We start from the raw sequence: 17,089 nt of genomic DNA, 5'->3' as shown, positions 1-17,089 counted from the left end.
AAGCTTTCCAATTTGATCATCTCAATTGGAACAACGTGTTTCTCCATATTTATGTGATTTGTTTATATGTCCAAAGAAAAATTCAAATAAAAATAAATGGTCCAAGGAACAATCACACCTGATATGGAGAACCCTGGATTTAGACGGCAGAGGAAAAAGATAGCAGTGGTACAGCGGTGTCGACACTCGTAGTGCTTGTTGGCGCAGGTCACTGGCACTGGCTGCTGGTACGGTCGCTTGCGGCTTCTCCCTTTTTCTTTTTTTTAATTAGGTAATCAGCCAATTAAAACTTTGAAGAGAAGTCTCTGCCAACGTACTCTGCCAAAAGCTGCTTTTGATTTGTATTTTTTTTTTTTTTAATCAAATCAGAGAAAGCATTAATGTCCTTTCAAATCAAAAGGTTTATGAGAAAGGACAAAACCCTTTTCAAATAAATAAAAAAAAAAAAAGGTAATCAATGCTTTTGAGAAGCTGCCAACGTTTACTGTCTTTTTTCAAACAAAGTAATCAATTACTTCCTCTTTGTACAACGGATTTTGCAGGTGGCAGATGCCGATCGCCAAAACCGAGAGTGAAGCCGAATGCTAAAACCAATGAGGTAATCAATGCCTTGATCCACAGCCTTGGATAGGTAATCAATTCCTTGATCCACAGTGTAGAAACACGATTCTGTTTTCTAAAAAACGAAACCGAAGCCGATCATACAAATTGATCAAAAAACCAGAAGTGATATGTACGAACGTTGATCCCTCAAAAGAAAAACGATCAATCACACCGAAATCGATTGGAGAAAATCACCGAAGCCGAACGTTAATCCGAAATCCAAAACAGATCTTGATCACAGGGAAACGAAAAACCTAATGCTTTAAGATTGTTAGGGTTTAGGGTTTAAGCACAAGGTTGCTTAAAGCATTACACCCTGAGTATCTAGTTTGGAATACCCAGACTGCTGCCTCCAGCTAGTATATATAGGGAAACTAGGGTTTAGGTCAGATGGGCTAATTACTAGATTGCCCCTCACAGCCTGGGCATTAACACAAGTAGGATTATATTAGAACATATGAAGGGATATTACATAAATACCCTTACAACCCCCTCTCCCTCTTCATCTTCATATTGTGTTCTCAGGTCCTAAGTTCGACGATTGGTGTTGCAGAAGAAGCCCATCTTGTCAAAGGCATCCGAGTTCGTAACCATGCTCCTCCAGTTTCCCATCTATTATTTGTAGACAATACCCTATTATTTTTAGAAGTCAAACTCCACGAAGTCTCCAATCTAAAATCTTGTTTGGATACCTACTGCCAAGCTAGTGGCAAGAGATCAATCTTTGGTCTTACATTTAACCCCAATATGCCGATGAGGTTCAAGCATTGGTTCTCCCGAATCCTCAAGATCCCATATGGAGATGGCCCTTCCAAGTACCTTGGGTTACCAGTGGAAATTAGTGTCTCAAAATCAGAAGTATTCAAGTATGTGGCAGCAAAAACTAAACAGAGAGACCAAGGATCGAAAAATAATCTCTTGTCTCATGCTGGCTATAAGGTTCTTCTTAAGTCAGTAGCGGGTACAATGGCAAATTATACAGCTTCACACTTCTCAATTCCTGCCTGTATTCACAACTCCATTAGGAAATTTGTGTGATTTCTATTGGGGTCACAATGATGAGAACAAGAAGATCCATTGGATCTCATGGTCTAGACTGTGCCGATCAAAGGAGAAGGGTGATATTGGCTTTAGAGATCCTATTTTACAAAACCGGGCGCTATTAGCCAAAGTAGCTTGAAGACTATTTGAGAATTCTGATTCATTTTGGGCTCGGTTTGTCAAGACCATATACTTTCCGCGAACTGATTTACTTAAGGCCACAACGGGAAATAGACCCTCATGGTTTGGCGCAGCCTTTTAGTGGGAAGGAAGGTTCTTGAGGATGGTCTGATTTGGGATGTGGGCATTGGTAACTCAGTGGATATTTGAAATTGCAGCTGGATTCCTTCCACTCCAAATTTCAAAGTCCAATACTAGCACTCAGCTGATTGTAACATCTCTAAGGTGGAGGGGCTCATCGATCATCAGAATAGAACTTGGAAAGAGGACTTGCTGATCAAGTTTTTCCACCCCACGGACATCAGAGAAATCACTAAGATTAATAGCTTATTCCCGCAATCTGATCGTCTTCATTGGGGGCCTACAAAGAATGGAGTATTTAGCACTAAATCAGCATACCACTTGATGTTGAATCAGAGGGAGTATCGCTCTTCTTCCCAAGCTTCTTCTTCGAGAATTCATGATTGGGATAACATCCCTACTCGAGTTTGGAAACTAATTTGGGCCTGCAAATCGCTTCCTAAAATCAAGGCCTTTCTTTAGTGAGTCTGTGCGCAAGGGATTACTTTAGGGGAGAACCTTCTCAAGCGACAAGTGAAGGTTGACCAAAGCTGTAGAAGGTGTGGCGCAGAGGTGAAATCAGCTAATCATGTCCTGCTCGAATGTCCCTATTTTTGCAAGAATTAATTACTGCAAGCGTACGGATCAGTCGTAGCTACTGATCGAACACAAGGAGATGTACGCCACTCTATCTTACTCACTTAAAAGCAATGCAAAGTGAATCAAATTAATTAAGGTGTTGGATTAAACAAACGATAATTAAACTAACGATAATTAAACTAACGTATCCTAACTCATAAGCATCTACCGAATCGAATCCTAACACACACCCATCTAACAAAATTACGCATCTAACGAATTGAATTGGCGTCCTAACACACATCCATCTAACCTATCAATACTAACGCGAATTTGAAGGAATAAATCGCCACAACCACACAAAAAAAATAAAGGAAAAATAAAACTAAGAGATTAAAGAAGTAAAACCCGAAGGTGCTTGAACCGGATTGAAATTGCTTGCTTCTCTCTACCACACTTGAAATGCTCCTATCAAATCTAAAAAATAAAACAAAAGTAATTAAATTAAAAGCTAACATAATGCATGATGATGATATTAAATAAAAAATAAAATTCCTTAAGCATGAAAGAATTAGAGAGATAGAGAGTGAGTAAAAATAAGAAAAGTGGAGAATTAAAGTCCTACTAGAATGGAGGGAATAGAGGGGATGAGAGTGAGATTAAAATAAAAATAATAGAAGAATTAAGAGGTTAAGAAGAAGAAAATAAAAATAAAAATAAGAACTTGAACCAATGCTCCCTTCTACCAAACTTGAAAGTGCATGAATTGATTAGGCTTTGAATGGATGAAGTTGATGAAGCTTGAAAAACTTGAATGATCCTTGCGTGGCTTCCTCTTTCAAATCTCCAAACCTTCTCACTAGAATTAGAAACTTAGACTAGAAAGCTTTCAAACTAGAACTAGAATTAAGAGATTACAACCATATTGAAGACAATAATTGAATCAAAGCTTGCATAAAATTATTACAACCATTGAACTAAGCTCATAAAATCAAACTAGAACTAGAGAAATCACAAATTAGAAGGAGAAGAAGAAGAAAAGTGGTGTGTCTTCTCCTTGGGTCTCAGATTTCCCCCCCTCTGTCTGGCACCTTGTGTCTGATGATGCCAAGGGTAGACCTAGATTCAGATTTGACTAGCTAGGGGTTTGTTTTTATACTTTGGTTTTCGGCTACTGGCCTTAGCTTCTTTCCATTGTTTTCTCTTTTGGCTGTAGGCTCTTAGCCTCAGCTTGGTGTTTCTATATCTGTCTGGGTATGCCTGGACATTAAATTCTTGTATTCTTTTTTACTTTTATTATATACTTGCTGATCCTTAGCAAAAAAAAAAAAAAAAAAAAAAAAACTCATAAAAAGCTGAACTAAAATCGCATTAGAATTGAACACATTACAACCCCAAAGCATAGGGGTATTTATAGGGGAAGGAGAAGATAAGGGAGAAGAGGAGAAGAGGAGAGAGACCTCCACGATTTTGGGAGTTCCTCTCCTTCTAAAACCGTGGAGGATGGAGAGAGAGGATCCTAAAGAATAAAAAATATTTCCCCAAAAAAAGATTGAATCCCCAAAAAAATAAAAAATATGAAAAGTATGAGAGATACAAAGCTTGGTCTAATAGACCTGTTAATTTCAAAAAAGTAGACTTTTCAATTTAATTCTTGTGCTTCCTTTTCTTTGCAGGAGTCTTCTCCAAGTATAGTAATCAAGGCATCTCCAATCTTTGACTTTTCAACCTTCCAAGGATGAGAGAATCTTCTCCACAAAATTTCCATCTATAGTCAAATTCCTAAAATGCCCTTAAAAATTTGGAGGAGAGGAGAGAGAGTGAGGCTAATGACTAGGATTCCATTCAAGGATTAAGTAAATCTCCATAATGTCTTTCAAAAATCATGGAGAGTGGGTGCTCTAAAAAAACGTGGAGAGTGGATGAGAAAAAAAAAATAAGATAGGAGATAAGAAATAAGAGAGAGAGAGAGAGAGAGAATGGGAAAATCTAATTGAAAAAAAAAGGGGATATTCAGTGGAGGGAAGTAGAATTTAAAAAAAAAAAAAAGAGAGATTTTAGAAACAGGGAAGAAAAAGAGGAGGAGATTCTTAAGTTGGGGAAGATGTAATTGCATCATTCTAATTTTCACTGAATAATGTAAGAGATATTTATACATCTTTGTACAAGAATTCAAAATTCAAATTCAAACTAATTCAAAATTCAAATTCAAACTAATCTAGTCTAATCTAATCTTTCCTATATTGAATGTACAATAAATAAAGATTCTACAGGAAATATTAATACAAGAATTCAAAATTCAAATACAAACTAATCTTATACAGCTAGAGATATGGTAATGTTAAGACTCCCCCTCAAGTTGGAGCGTGAAGATCTCGAATAGCCAACTTGGAAGTAAGCAGTCGATATGGCTCCCGTCCTAGAGCTTTGGTGAATAGGTCCACCACCTGAGAAGTGGTAGAAATCTTGGTAGGTCGGATGAGTCCCAACTGGAGTTTTTCACGAACGAGATGGCAGTCGATCTCTATGTGTTTAGTTCGTTCATGAAAGACAGGGTTTGCTGCAATATGTAAAGTAGCCTAGTTGTCACAATGGAGGGGCATCGGTTGGGTGACTGGGATGCCAATCTCTTGAAGAAGAGACGATAGCCATGTTATTTCACATGTGGCGATCGCCATTGCACGATAGTCAGCTTTCACAGATGAACGAGATATGGTGCGTTGCTTTTTTGTTTTCCAAGAAATAAGGCTGTCCCCGAGAAAAATACAATATCCTGTGGTAAAGCGTCTCGTCGTCGGACAGCTAGCCCAGTCAGAATCACAGTAGGCACGTAGAGTGAGACAATTAGAAGCTGGAAAAATGAGACCCTGGCCAACAGTGCCTTTAAGATCACGAAGCACATGATGGGCGGCATGAAGATGAGGCTGTCGTGGTTGGTGCATGAACTGGCTTAGTATGTTAACAGCGTATGTAATATCAGGTCGAGTCACAATGAGATAGATCAAACGGCCAGTCAAGCGACGATATGGAGTGGGGTTTCCCAAGATATCACCCAAAGAGTCAGATAACTTAATATTTTGTTCCATCGGTGTGTCAACAGGGCGGGCCCCAGTGAGACCAGAATCAACAAGAATGTCGAGCACGTATTTGCACTGACAAAGATAAAGATTGTTGTGGGAGCACGCCACCTCTATGCCGAGAAAATATTTCAGTGTGCCAAGGTCCTTAATGTGAAATTGTTGATGGAGCATGGATTTCAAAGTCTATATCAAAGTGGGGTCTGACCTAGTGATGACCAAATCATCAACATAGAGAAGGACAAAAACCTCTTGATGGTTACGCCGAAGAATAAACAATGAGTGATCGGCCTGAGAGTGTGTAAACCCAAAATCACATAAGGCAATGAAGAATTTAGAGTACCATTGCCAAGATGCATGTTTAAGACCATATAAGGATTTATTAAGCCGGCAGACCAAATTCTCCCCCTTACGAAGATAGCCCAAAGACGGGGTCATGTAGACCTCTTCATGGAGGTCACCATGAAGGAAAGCATTGTTGACATCCATCTGTTCAAGAGCCCAATTACGGGCCACTAGAATTGCCAATAGAACACGCACAGTCACCAATTTCACCACCAGGGCAAAGGTATCATGGTAATCGACCCCCTCAATTTGAGTGTACCCTTTTGCCACCAATTGGCCTTTAAGGCATTCAACTGTTCCATCAGATTTTTGTTTGACCTTATAGACCCATTTGTAGCCAATGGGGCGTTTACCGGGAGGAAGAGGTACAAGTGTCCAAGTATCATTAAGGGATAATGCTTTAATTTTGATCTGCATTGCATCACGCCAACCCTGCTATTTCATAGCCTCAGTGAAATTGACAGGTTCAACAACAATGGATAAGGAGGTTAGAAAAGCCATATGGGGGGCTGAAAATGAGCATAGCTCAAATAAGCGGACAAGGGATAGGAGGTACCTGGACCCATTAACGTCGAAGACTGTGGCAACATAGTGAGCGAACAATAGTGATCCTTCAATCTTGAAGATGGAAAACGGGTGCGTCGGGGTCGAGTGGAGGCCAGTGGAAGAGGATTAATTAGATAGGCGGCTGTAAGGACACATTCATCCCAAAAATTAATTGGTAAAATAGATTGGAAGTGCAAGGCCCGGGCAATGTTCAAAAGGTGTCGATGTTTGCGCTCCATGACTCCATTTTGTTGGGGAGTGGAGACACAACTTGATTGGTGGAGGACACCCTGGGATTGGAGGTAAGAAATAGTGGGTGCATTAAAAAATTCTCTCCCATTATCAGACCGAATGCAACGTATGGATGTGTTAAACTGAGTACGCACCATTGCAAAAAAATGTAGGAGAAAATGATTAACAACGGATTTGGAAGACATTAAATATAACCATGTACTGCGTGAATAATTGTCAACCACTGTAAGAAAAAACCGTACATCAGATAAACTAGGGGTGCAGTAAGGGCCCCAGCGTCCAAGTGAACAAGTTCAAAACAAGTAGTGGTGATAGTCCGTGATGGGAATGGCAACCTAGTATGCTTAGCCAAAGGACAAATAGTACAAGAACATTTATTTGAAAATGAAATATTGCAATCTAAAGTCTTTAAATGAGAGAGAGATAGGGCGCCGGGATGCCCCAATCGCCAATGCCAGAGTTTAAATGTGCACCAGGGGATGTGGTGGAAACAAAAGAAACGGGGTTTCCAATCTCAAGAATATAAAGGCCACTGTGCTACTTACCTGTCACAATAGTCGTCTTCGAGCGTAGGTTTTGAAAGATGCAAAAATCAGAGGAAAAAATGATGCAATTGCATCTTCCCCAACTTAAGATGGTATCAGCCTAAGTATCGTTCCTGGCTTTTCCTCTCTAATGACAGCTCCTATACCTGTCTCTTCCCCATTCTTCCTTCACTCCAATGATTAGCCGAGAACTACTCTTGTCACTACCCTCCTAGATGGTGATAATTACCCGACATGGCATCGACATGGCATCGTGCCATGCTTATGGCTCTTGAAGCCAAGAATAAGCTTGGTTTTGTTGATGGATCATTAAAGAAACCTGATTCGACTTCCACCAATTTACCCCATTGGGTCCGCTGTAATAGCATAAATGGTCCGCTCATGGCTCATGCATTCCACTGTCCCTTCGATCTCCCACAGTAGTTTATGGATTGATTCAGCCCATGATATCTGGGTTGATTTGCATGATTGGTTCTCTCCAAAGAATGCCCCACGCATATTCAAAATTCGGCGTACTCTTTCGACCCATGTTCAAGGCAACGATTCTATTTCAGCCTATTACACTATCGTCAAAGGTCTTTGCGATGAGCTTCTCTCTTATTGCACTCTGCCGGCTTGTTCTTGTGGTGCTATGACCACTTTGCAATCCTTCCTTGAAACTGATCACCTTCTGGACTTTCTCCAAGGGCTTAATGATTCTTATGCTGCTGTCCGAAGTCAGATTTTACTGATGGATCCCTTGCCATCCATAAATAAAGCTTACTCTCTTTTGCTCCAAGAGGAACGCCAGAGATCATTGCGCGATGTTCACACCGCCCTTCCAGACCAGGCTGCTATGGCTGTCACGGCATCCTCCCTTGACCGCCGATCAGGTTCTAGTTCTTCTACTAAACCAAGTTATTATTGCACCTTCTACAACAAAAATGGCCACACCGAATCCCGATGCTTTAAGAAGAATGGTTACCCAGATTGGTAGACCACCCGCTCCAAGCGCGGCTCCAATTTTGCCCCTGTTGGACCTCGGAATGTTGGTTCTCGGCCTATTGTTGCTGCTGCCACGGTGGAACCTTCCACCCCCTCAATTCCCTCACTTACTGCCGACCAACTACAGCAACTCCTCACGCTTCTGCCGCCCAGCTCTCATCCCTTGGTTAACTTAGCAGGTACTCCTCTTTTGCACTCTAAATCCACTTGGATTGTGGATACGGGTGCTACTGATCACATTACATTTGACCCCTCCCTTTTTACTTCTGTTCATGCTACTAATGCCTCACCACCCATTGCTTTGCCTAATGGTTCCCACATTCCAGTTGCCCATTTTGGTAGTATTTCTTTGTTACCAGGTTTGATTCTTCCACATGTGTTTTGTGCACCCAGTTTCAAATTTAATCCTCTCTGTTAGCAAAATTACTGCCACATCTAATTGGTCTGATACCATCTTAAGTTGGGGAAGATGCAATTGCATTAGTCTAATTTTCACTGAATAATGTGAGAGATATATATACATCTTTGTACAAGAATTCAAAATTCAAATTCAAACTAATTCAAAATTCAAATTCAAACAAATCTAATCTAATCTTTCATATATTGAATGTACAATAAATAAAGATTTTACAGGAAATATTAATACAAGAATTCAAATTTTAAATTCAAACTAATCTTGTATAACTAGAGATATGATAATGTTAAGAGAGATAATATAGGAAAAGAGAAAAAAAATTAAATAAATAAAGATATGGGAGAGAGAGAGATAACGTGGGAGGGAGGAGAGATGGGAACCGTGGAATGAGATGGGATAAGGAAAAACAACATAATAAAATAAAATAAAATAAAATAAAAAGAAAAGAAAAGTGAAAATGGAGAGTGGATGGGAGAGAGCATGGAAAGGGAGATAAAATAGGGGGGAGAGACAGAGAGAAGAAGTTAGGTAAGAGGGAAAGAGGAACGTGAGTGGGAGAGAGTATCTTTTTTTTTTTTTTTTTTTTTCTTTTCTCCTCTCCTATCTCTCCAACTATTTCTCCTTTCTTTCTTGTGCAAATCCCGTCTTGGCCAATCCTTGCTTGCAACCCACTTTCTAGTCAAACTTCTAATTTGAATATGAAATTCCTCCTTTGTCCTTGGTTGATTCAGTGAGAATTATTTCCATCGATCCTACCCTTGGTCACATGTGAATAGGTGTAGGTCCCATGTGGCTTTTCTCTCTCCTCCAATGGTGAAAAATGCAAAATGAGAGTAAATGCTTCAGATGATCTCAACCCTTGATCACAATTGTCTTCCTTGATGCCAAATATAACTCTCCAAAAATTCAGACTGGCCCAAGCTTGCATTACAGCTCATTTCTGACCCATTATTCTTTTACGGCCCGAAAACGATAATTGCTCGCATGATGCCCTAAACGAATGCGTACTGGAATTCCATCACGTCCATCTAGCATAAATTTCAGCTCTGAACACAGCCATGCAAAAACATTGGGCAGCTTTATGTGTAAATTTTGAGATTCAGTTCCCGATAGCATAAAATGACCAAAAAGACCTAAAACCTGAAAAACACAGAAAAATACCCGAGGAGCTCCGTAAAATGTGAGTAAAATGCATGCTTATATACCCTAAGATTTTGCACATAAATGTGCTCATCAGTCCCTTTGCTAAAGCGACGTGGTTTGGGAGTAGTTTATCATTCATTATTCCAGCCGGTGATTCTCATAAACTTGCAGATTGGTTGGCGAGTTGGAAGAAGTATAAATTTCCATCGAAGCATAGAGCAGCAGAGGCGCTTAGCTTATGCTCATTTATTTGCTGGTATCTGTGGACAGCGAGGAACGACATGATTTTTAACAACAAGGTGTGGTGTTCCATTGATGTTTTTTATCGAGCGCAAGGGGCGTTTGAAGAATTCTAGAGGCCTAAGAAGGCTCCCTCTCAAGGGCAAGGAGATGCCCTTGTTGTGCTCCCGCTTTGCGATGGGGTCGACGGCCAGAAACGGCAACCCCCCGCTCCCAATTTCCACAAGTTGAATTCTGATGCGACGCTTCCTAAGGATTCTACAACCGGGGGGGGGATCGGATAAATTATTCGCGACCAAATGGGTTCACCTGTCCTGGCGGTCTCTAATCTTATCGCCGGCTCGGACTGCCTCATTGGAGAAGTTGAAGCTTTGAGAGCTAGGTTAGTTGAGGCTGCTAAGTTTCATATTTCTCAGATCCTTGTGGAGTCTGATAATAGCTCCCTCATTGGTTTCCTTAACGATCCCTTCCTCCCCCTCCCCCCCCCCCCCCCTCTTTCCTTGTGGGGCATTATCTCTGATATCTGTTTACTTGCGGGTTCATTCTCATGTTGCTCCTTTTTCTACATTTCTAGAGAGGCCAACTACGTAGCCAATACTCTAGCTAGGAAGGCCTTGTCCGTAGCATTGAAGACATTTTGGCCTCTTCCCACTCCATGGCTTTGTCATCTTTGTACTGAGGAGTATTTGGATCCTCTACTGCCGAGCTGCCCGGCAAGACCATGCTGCGCAAACACAGCAAGGTGGGAAATGACCACCTTACCCCTGCCCAAGCACCTTGCCCAAGTGGGGATAAAGCGGTCATTTCCCGCCTTGCTGTGTCTATGCAGCACGGTTCTGTCGGACAGCTCGGTAGTAGAGGATCAGGTTCTTTCTCAATAAATTGACAAATTAAAAAAAAAAAACATTTTACGGGTTGGTGAAAGTCTTGACAGAGAATGACATTTACCAGCTGGTCTAAGTCTGAGATATTATTATTATCATCCTCTATATTTGAATTTTAAAGGAATATTTTAAAAATTGTTCTCTCTTTAATAATGGTCATATTCCAAAAGGAGCACACCGCAAAAGTATTGCAGAAAGATTTCTTAGAACAAAACAAGTTGAAAGGAGGATGAGAGTAATAAAGCGGGCAAGATTTTGAAGATTTGCTGCATAGGTCCTTCTTCCATTCCGTAGAGTATAGCATGTCAAATCTTTCCTACCTTGTATGTACTTATATTTTAAAACAAGTTGAAAGGAGGATGAGAGTAATAAAGCGGGCAAGATTTTGAAGATTTGCTGCATAGGTCCTTCTTCCATTCCGTAGAGTATAGCATGTCAAATTCTTTCGTACCTTGTAACTTCCCAATATAGACTGGGCTCTAGTTTTCTACCTTGTATGTACTTAGAACTCTTATACACAATTAAGGGTGTCATTCGGGTTTCAATGTAAGTTTCAGGGAAATCGAAAACCGAACCAATAAGGACTTTGGTTTCGGCTCGGTTATGATTCAATTTGTGCTATCAGTTTCAATTTGATTTGGTTCGGTTTAATTTGAAGGGATAAGAAAGGTTTTTAGGGTTTGAGAAACGGTTTCAGTGTTTGGTCCCATCAATCGAGCTGGCCCATTGGTTTAGGCCGAACCAAGCTGAAACTGAATGGTGCTCTAACCCATGAACCAAAACCGAACTGATAAGACATTGGTTGAATTGGATCAGACTAAATCAGGGTGAGCCGGTTTGATCGGTTTGGTTTGGGTTTTGACACCCTTAGGAACAATGTATTTAATCAAAATCTTTCCACAGTTTGGAATAGAGCTAATGGAATTATTTTCTTCCTTCTAGAATTCTACAGCTTCCACACGGAGAGAGATAATGTACCATAGAAGTGGAACTCTCGTGAGCCACCAGTTCTCATGCAAGCCTTCATGATTGATACACTCCACATGTGCGGAGCAACAGAGGCCATATGGCACAGCGGATCCCACTTGATGCAACACTGCACCGTATAATAATTGCATAAAATGAAAATTCCTCCACATATACCGTACTAGCTAGCTGTAGGCCATAAAAAATCGTGTGCTTTACGTTCTTGAAAGAGTCCTACTATCCCTTCTGATGAAATTAATTTTGACATGTACTTTGGAATTGGCTTCATTAGCTGAAAAGTCTAGTCTACGTGTCTACCACTAATTTTTCAACAACCTTGACACCTTACCTAGCAGGGGTTGAGGAGACTTGGACCGCCCCAAGTCAATTTCCAGGATTAAACACTTCTCGTTCTCTTCTCCAGCAATGGCTTTAGGAATAACAAATCCATGTAAATTTAAGCAAGAACTCCACTGATTTGCTACCCAACTTAGCCCTGTGCTTCCTCTAATGGCTTCTGTACTTCCATATGTTCTGTGGCTCTTGCTTTTTCTTATACCTGCATTTTCCAATTCTGCACAGGCTTACCGTAACATTACCTTGGGGTCTTCTTTATCCACCGATGACAAATTTCCTTACTGGGCATCTCTATCCGGAGAATTTGCTTTTGGGCTTAAGCCCTTTGCACAATCAGGAAAAAATCTATTCTTGGTTGCTATCTGGTTTCAAAATGTACCAGACAATACAATTGTTTGGACAGCAAACCAAGGGGAGCCAGTGATGGAAGGGTCCAAAATTGAGCTAACTGATGCAGGAATTTCTCTTACTGACAACCGAAGTAATGAGATTTGGAGCGCCAAATCCATAGACAATAGCCAAGTTACTTCTGCAGCCATGCTGGACAGTGGAAACTTTGTTCTGAGGAGCAATGAATCTGGTATCATATGGAGCAGTTTTACCAATCCTACTGACACCATGTTGCCCTCTCAAACACTGGATAGAGGCAGCAAGTTCACGTCTCGGGTAACCCAGCAAAACTACTCTGCCGGAAGATTTGAGCTTCGTTTTCAGGCCGATGGAAACCTTGTGTTCTATCCGATAGCTTGGCCTACTGAAGGCACTTATAATCCATACTTGGCAAGTGGCACGGTAGACACTGGTTCACTGTTGGTCTTCAATCAATCTGGCGAAATTTATTTAACTCTAAAGAATGGAACTTTACAAGACCTGGGATTAGCAAGTCCAAGTTCAGTGAGTGATTTCTACCACATCGCTAGGTTTGATTTCGATGGAGTTTTCAGGCGATACACTTACCCGAAGAGGATCACTGATGGGAGATGGCCACAGTCATGGTCGGTCTCGTCGTACATTCCTTCAAACATTTGCACGGCAATTCGATCAGATTCTGGAAGTGGAGCATGTGGGTTTAACAGTTACTGCAAACTAGATCAGGAACAGAGGCCAAGCTGTGAATGCCCACCTGGGTACGTTTACTTGGATCCTAATAATGCATTCAATGGATGCGGACCAAACTTTACTGCACAGAGTTGTGAGAAGGGTGGATTGGGGGATGAAATTAAGTTTCAATTTGAAGAGATTCCAAGCACTGATTGGCCTTTGGGTGATTACGAGCATTTTCAAGGGGTAAATGAGGACTGGTGCAGAGAGAACTGCATAAATGATTGTCTCTGTGCAGCTGCCATAATCAGAGATAACAACTGTTGGAAGAAGAAGTACCCTCTCTCAAATGGAAAAAGTGATCCCAGCGTTGGAGGAAAAGCACTAATTAAGGTTGGTTCTTCTTCTACTGCAAACCTTAATCCTCTTCCTCCTCCTCCCCCGGCTAATAAGAAGAAAGAGAATGCCTGGATCCTTATTGGATCAATTCTGTTAGGCAGCTCTGTGTTTCTGAACTGCCTCTTGTCATTGGCAATTTGTCTGGTTTTTTATTTATCATATCATAGAAAACTAGTGAAGAATACTCCATCGGTAACCAACACATTTGGGTTGATGAACTTACGTTGTTTTACTTATAAAGAGATGGAAGATGCTTCAGATGGGTTCAAGGAAGAAGTGGGTGGTGGTGGTTGTTCAACAGTTTATAAAGGGGTTATAGAATTGGATTGTAGAAGAGTTGTTATTGCAATCAAGAGGTTAGATAAGGTAGCAGAACAATCTGATATGGAATTCAAAACAGAAGTGAGTGCAATTGGAAAGACAAATCACAAGAACCTTGTACAATTGATTGGGTATTGCAATGAGGGTTCACATAGGCTTTTGGTATATGAATTCATGACAAATGGCTCCTTGGACAGTTTCCTTTTCGGAAGTTTGAGGCCAGAATGGTACCATAGAGTCCAAATTGCGTTTGGGATTGCTAGAGGCCTCACATATTTGCATGAGGAGTGCAATACCCAGATCATCCATTGTGATGTTAAGCCTCAGAACATACTTTTGGATGATTCTTATATGGCCAGAATTTGTGATTTTGGATTGGCAAAGCTTCTGAAGATCGACCAAACCCGAACAACAACAGGGATCAGAGGTACCAGAGGGTATGTAGCCCCTGAATGGTTCAAGAGCATGGCTATCACAGCTAAGGTGGATGTGTACGGTTTTGGTGTAGTGTTACTAGAAATCATTTGTTGCAGGAAGAATGTGGAGTCCATGATAGAAGGCGATGATCACATGGCGATTCTCTCCGAATGGGCTTATGATTGCTATAAGGAAGGGAATCTCCATTTGCTCGTGGGTAACGATGAAGAGGCAATATGCGATCGGAGGAGGCTAGAGAAATTCATCACGGTAGCAATTTGGTGCATTCAAGAAGATCCATCTTTAAGGCCATCCATGAAGAAGGTGACACAGATGCTAGAAGGAGCTGTGGAGGTTTCTGTGCCACCGGACCCTGCTTCCTTTATGAGTGCAATTGATTAAAAGTCCTAATTCTTATCTGTAAACATGGAATTATTAGCCTCCACATATTTTAAACCTTTGTGCCACTTTCTAGTCCTTTTTTTTTTTTTTTTTCAAACTTAAACCCCACATATGTATGCGTTGAGCATCTGGAACAATTGTGTTGTCATTGTTGACAACAATATGTTGGATGAGATGTTCAGTGGTGTTTGGATGAGTTTGGGAGTGTTCAGGTTCATTTGGTATGGGTTTTAACTCATTTTATATGATAGGGGCATTTTTATAATTTTACATATGTTCTAGTGTGGCAGAGTATGCACGGGTGTAATGTGCTGAAGATGGGTTAGTTATGATTTAGTATGTTACATGCCTATTTAGTAGTGTTTTATATGTTCAAAGGTTTTGTAACTTTGTACAAGCTCTAGCATGACTTGTAATGTATACTGATGAGTTTGGATGCTTACGGCATGTGGAACTTGATATGAGATGATGGTATGGTAATTGATGGTATGTGATACGGGTAAAATGAATTGGTTACAGAAGGCATGACATGTGGCCAGCAAAGATCTTGGGTGAATCAGGAAGGCGCGTTGTTGTGTAGTATCATGACTTCCCAAATAGAGACCCTCCAAATCGGGTTTTGGCCGCTCCGATCCCATTCCTAATAGGAAACTAACTTAGCTATATCCTAACGACCTAAGAAGCCTTCCTTATTGAAGTAGGACTCCCAACAAGGTAAGGAAATCGCCGAGGAATCTCAACATAGGGAAATCTTCACGTATCAAGGTTCTTCACGTGTACCTAGTCTCCTATGAGGAAACTACTTACTCATAGAAGACAATGTACCAAACAAGGACCCTTATCTCCGCCATTCCACGGTCCCAAAAGTTGGTTAACCTTTTGGGATTGGTGTGTGGTTTGTGTGATTACACTTTCATAAAAAAAAAGGACCCCTATCTCCGTCTCTTACCTCATGACAATAAGGTATAAATAAAGCAACACTCGAGCAAGTATGGATCGAACTCTAAGTTGTGTGGTTTCGCTTTGTAGTTCTTAACTGCTGCTAGAGAACTAACTTAAGTATCGGAGAGTAACCCCCTAGAGTCTGCTCCGGTCACCTCCATTGTTCAATCTTTGAATATTGCAGATTTGTCACTATTTGTAGGTCAGGATGTTGTACAAATAGTTTTCTCCCGCAACAGTTTGGTAACTTATGCAGGAAATGATTGCAGAGCAACCTACCGGCTTTCATAGTAGTCAACATTGGGAAAACCAGAGCCACCGCTACATCACCCCTACTAAGGGTCAGACTACACCGGGGGGCCATAACCGATGGGGCCAGTCTTCCAGGGCTGGTCACCCCATCATCCCTCCACCTCCTCCAACGGGCGTGTCGGTGAATCCCGACAAAGATGAGGTGGAAGGCCGAGCCTCCTGAATATCAGATTCTCCCAAGCTCCAGGACCCCCTTGCTATCGGCTTTCCTGATCCCCAAGTATCAGCGACAAAAGCCCAACTTGATGCCTTAGAGTTGCGATATCCTCATAATCGATTTATGATTGCTATAAGGGAGGGAATCTTCATTTGCTTATGGATAACGATGAAGATACAATAAGCGAGGAGGCTAGAGAGATTCATCATGGTAGCAATTTGATACATTCAAGAAGATCCATCTTTAAGGCCATCCATGAAGAAGGTGACACAAATGCTAGAAGGAATTGTGGAGGTTTCTGGTCCACCCTACCCTGCTTCCTTTATTAATTCATTAAAAATCCTAATTCTAATCAATAAACATGGAATTATGAGTGTCCACAAATTTTGAACCTCTGTACCACTCTCTAGTCTTTTTTTTTTTTTTTTTCCTTTTCAAATTCAAAGCCCACATATGTGGGAATTTATCCTCTCAAATGCGGTGCACTGTCTAGTGCACCACACTTAAGAATCCAACCGTCCACCCAATACTTAAAAGGATAAAAAGTTGCCACTGCCCATGTTTTAATGGTTGGATTCTTAAGTGTGGTACATTGGGCAGGGTACCTCACTTGAGAGGATGAAAATCCCACATATGTATATGCTAAGCATTTGAAACATTTGTGTGTTGTCACTGTTAGCAACAATGTGTTAGTTGAGATGTTCAGTGGTGTTTACATGAGTTTGGGAGTGTTCGGGTTCATTTGGTATGTGTTTGAAGTCATTTTATATGCCAAGAGCATTCGTGTAATTTTATAAATGTTCTAGTTTAGCATAATATAAGTGTAATATGCTAAAGATGGGTTAGTTATGATTCAATTTGTTACATGCCTATTTAGCAGT

General features: G+C 40.9%; 2 protein-coding genes across 2 annotated transcripts; both read left to right on the top strand.

Annotated features, from left to right (window-relative positions):
• The first annotated feature begins 7,598 nt into the window (after nt 1-7,598).
• LOC122665551 lies at nt 7,599-8,204 on the top strand. The gene has a single exon (XM_043861705.1). It carries the CDS (start codon nt 7,599-7,601, stop codon nt 8,202-8,204), a length of 606 nt encoding a protein of 201 aa, XP_043717640.1.
• Nucleotides 8,205-12,370: 4,166 nt separating this feature from the next.
• LOC122665550 (G-type lectin S-receptor-like serine/threonine-protein kinase LECRK3) lies at nt 12,371-14,797 on the top strand. The gene has a single exon (XM_043861704.1). It carries the CDS (start codon nt 12,371-12,373, stop codon nt 14,795-14,797), a length of 2,427 nt encoding a protein of 808 aa, XP_043717639.1.
• Nucleotides 14,798-17,089: the final 2,292 nt, after the last annotated feature.

This window comes from Telopea speciosissima, chromosome 6 (assembly GCF_018873765.1).
Source record: "Telopea speciosissima isolate NSW1024214 ecotype Mountain lineage chromosome 6, Tspe_v1, whole genome shotgun sequence".
NCBI classification, from domain to species: domain Eukaryota; kingdom Viridiplantae; phylum Streptophyta; class Magnoliopsida; order Proteales; family Proteaceae; genus Telopea; species Telopea speciosissima.
Note: the sequence above shows the minus strand (reverse complement) of the source record. Positions and strands in the feature narration are given on the sequence as shown.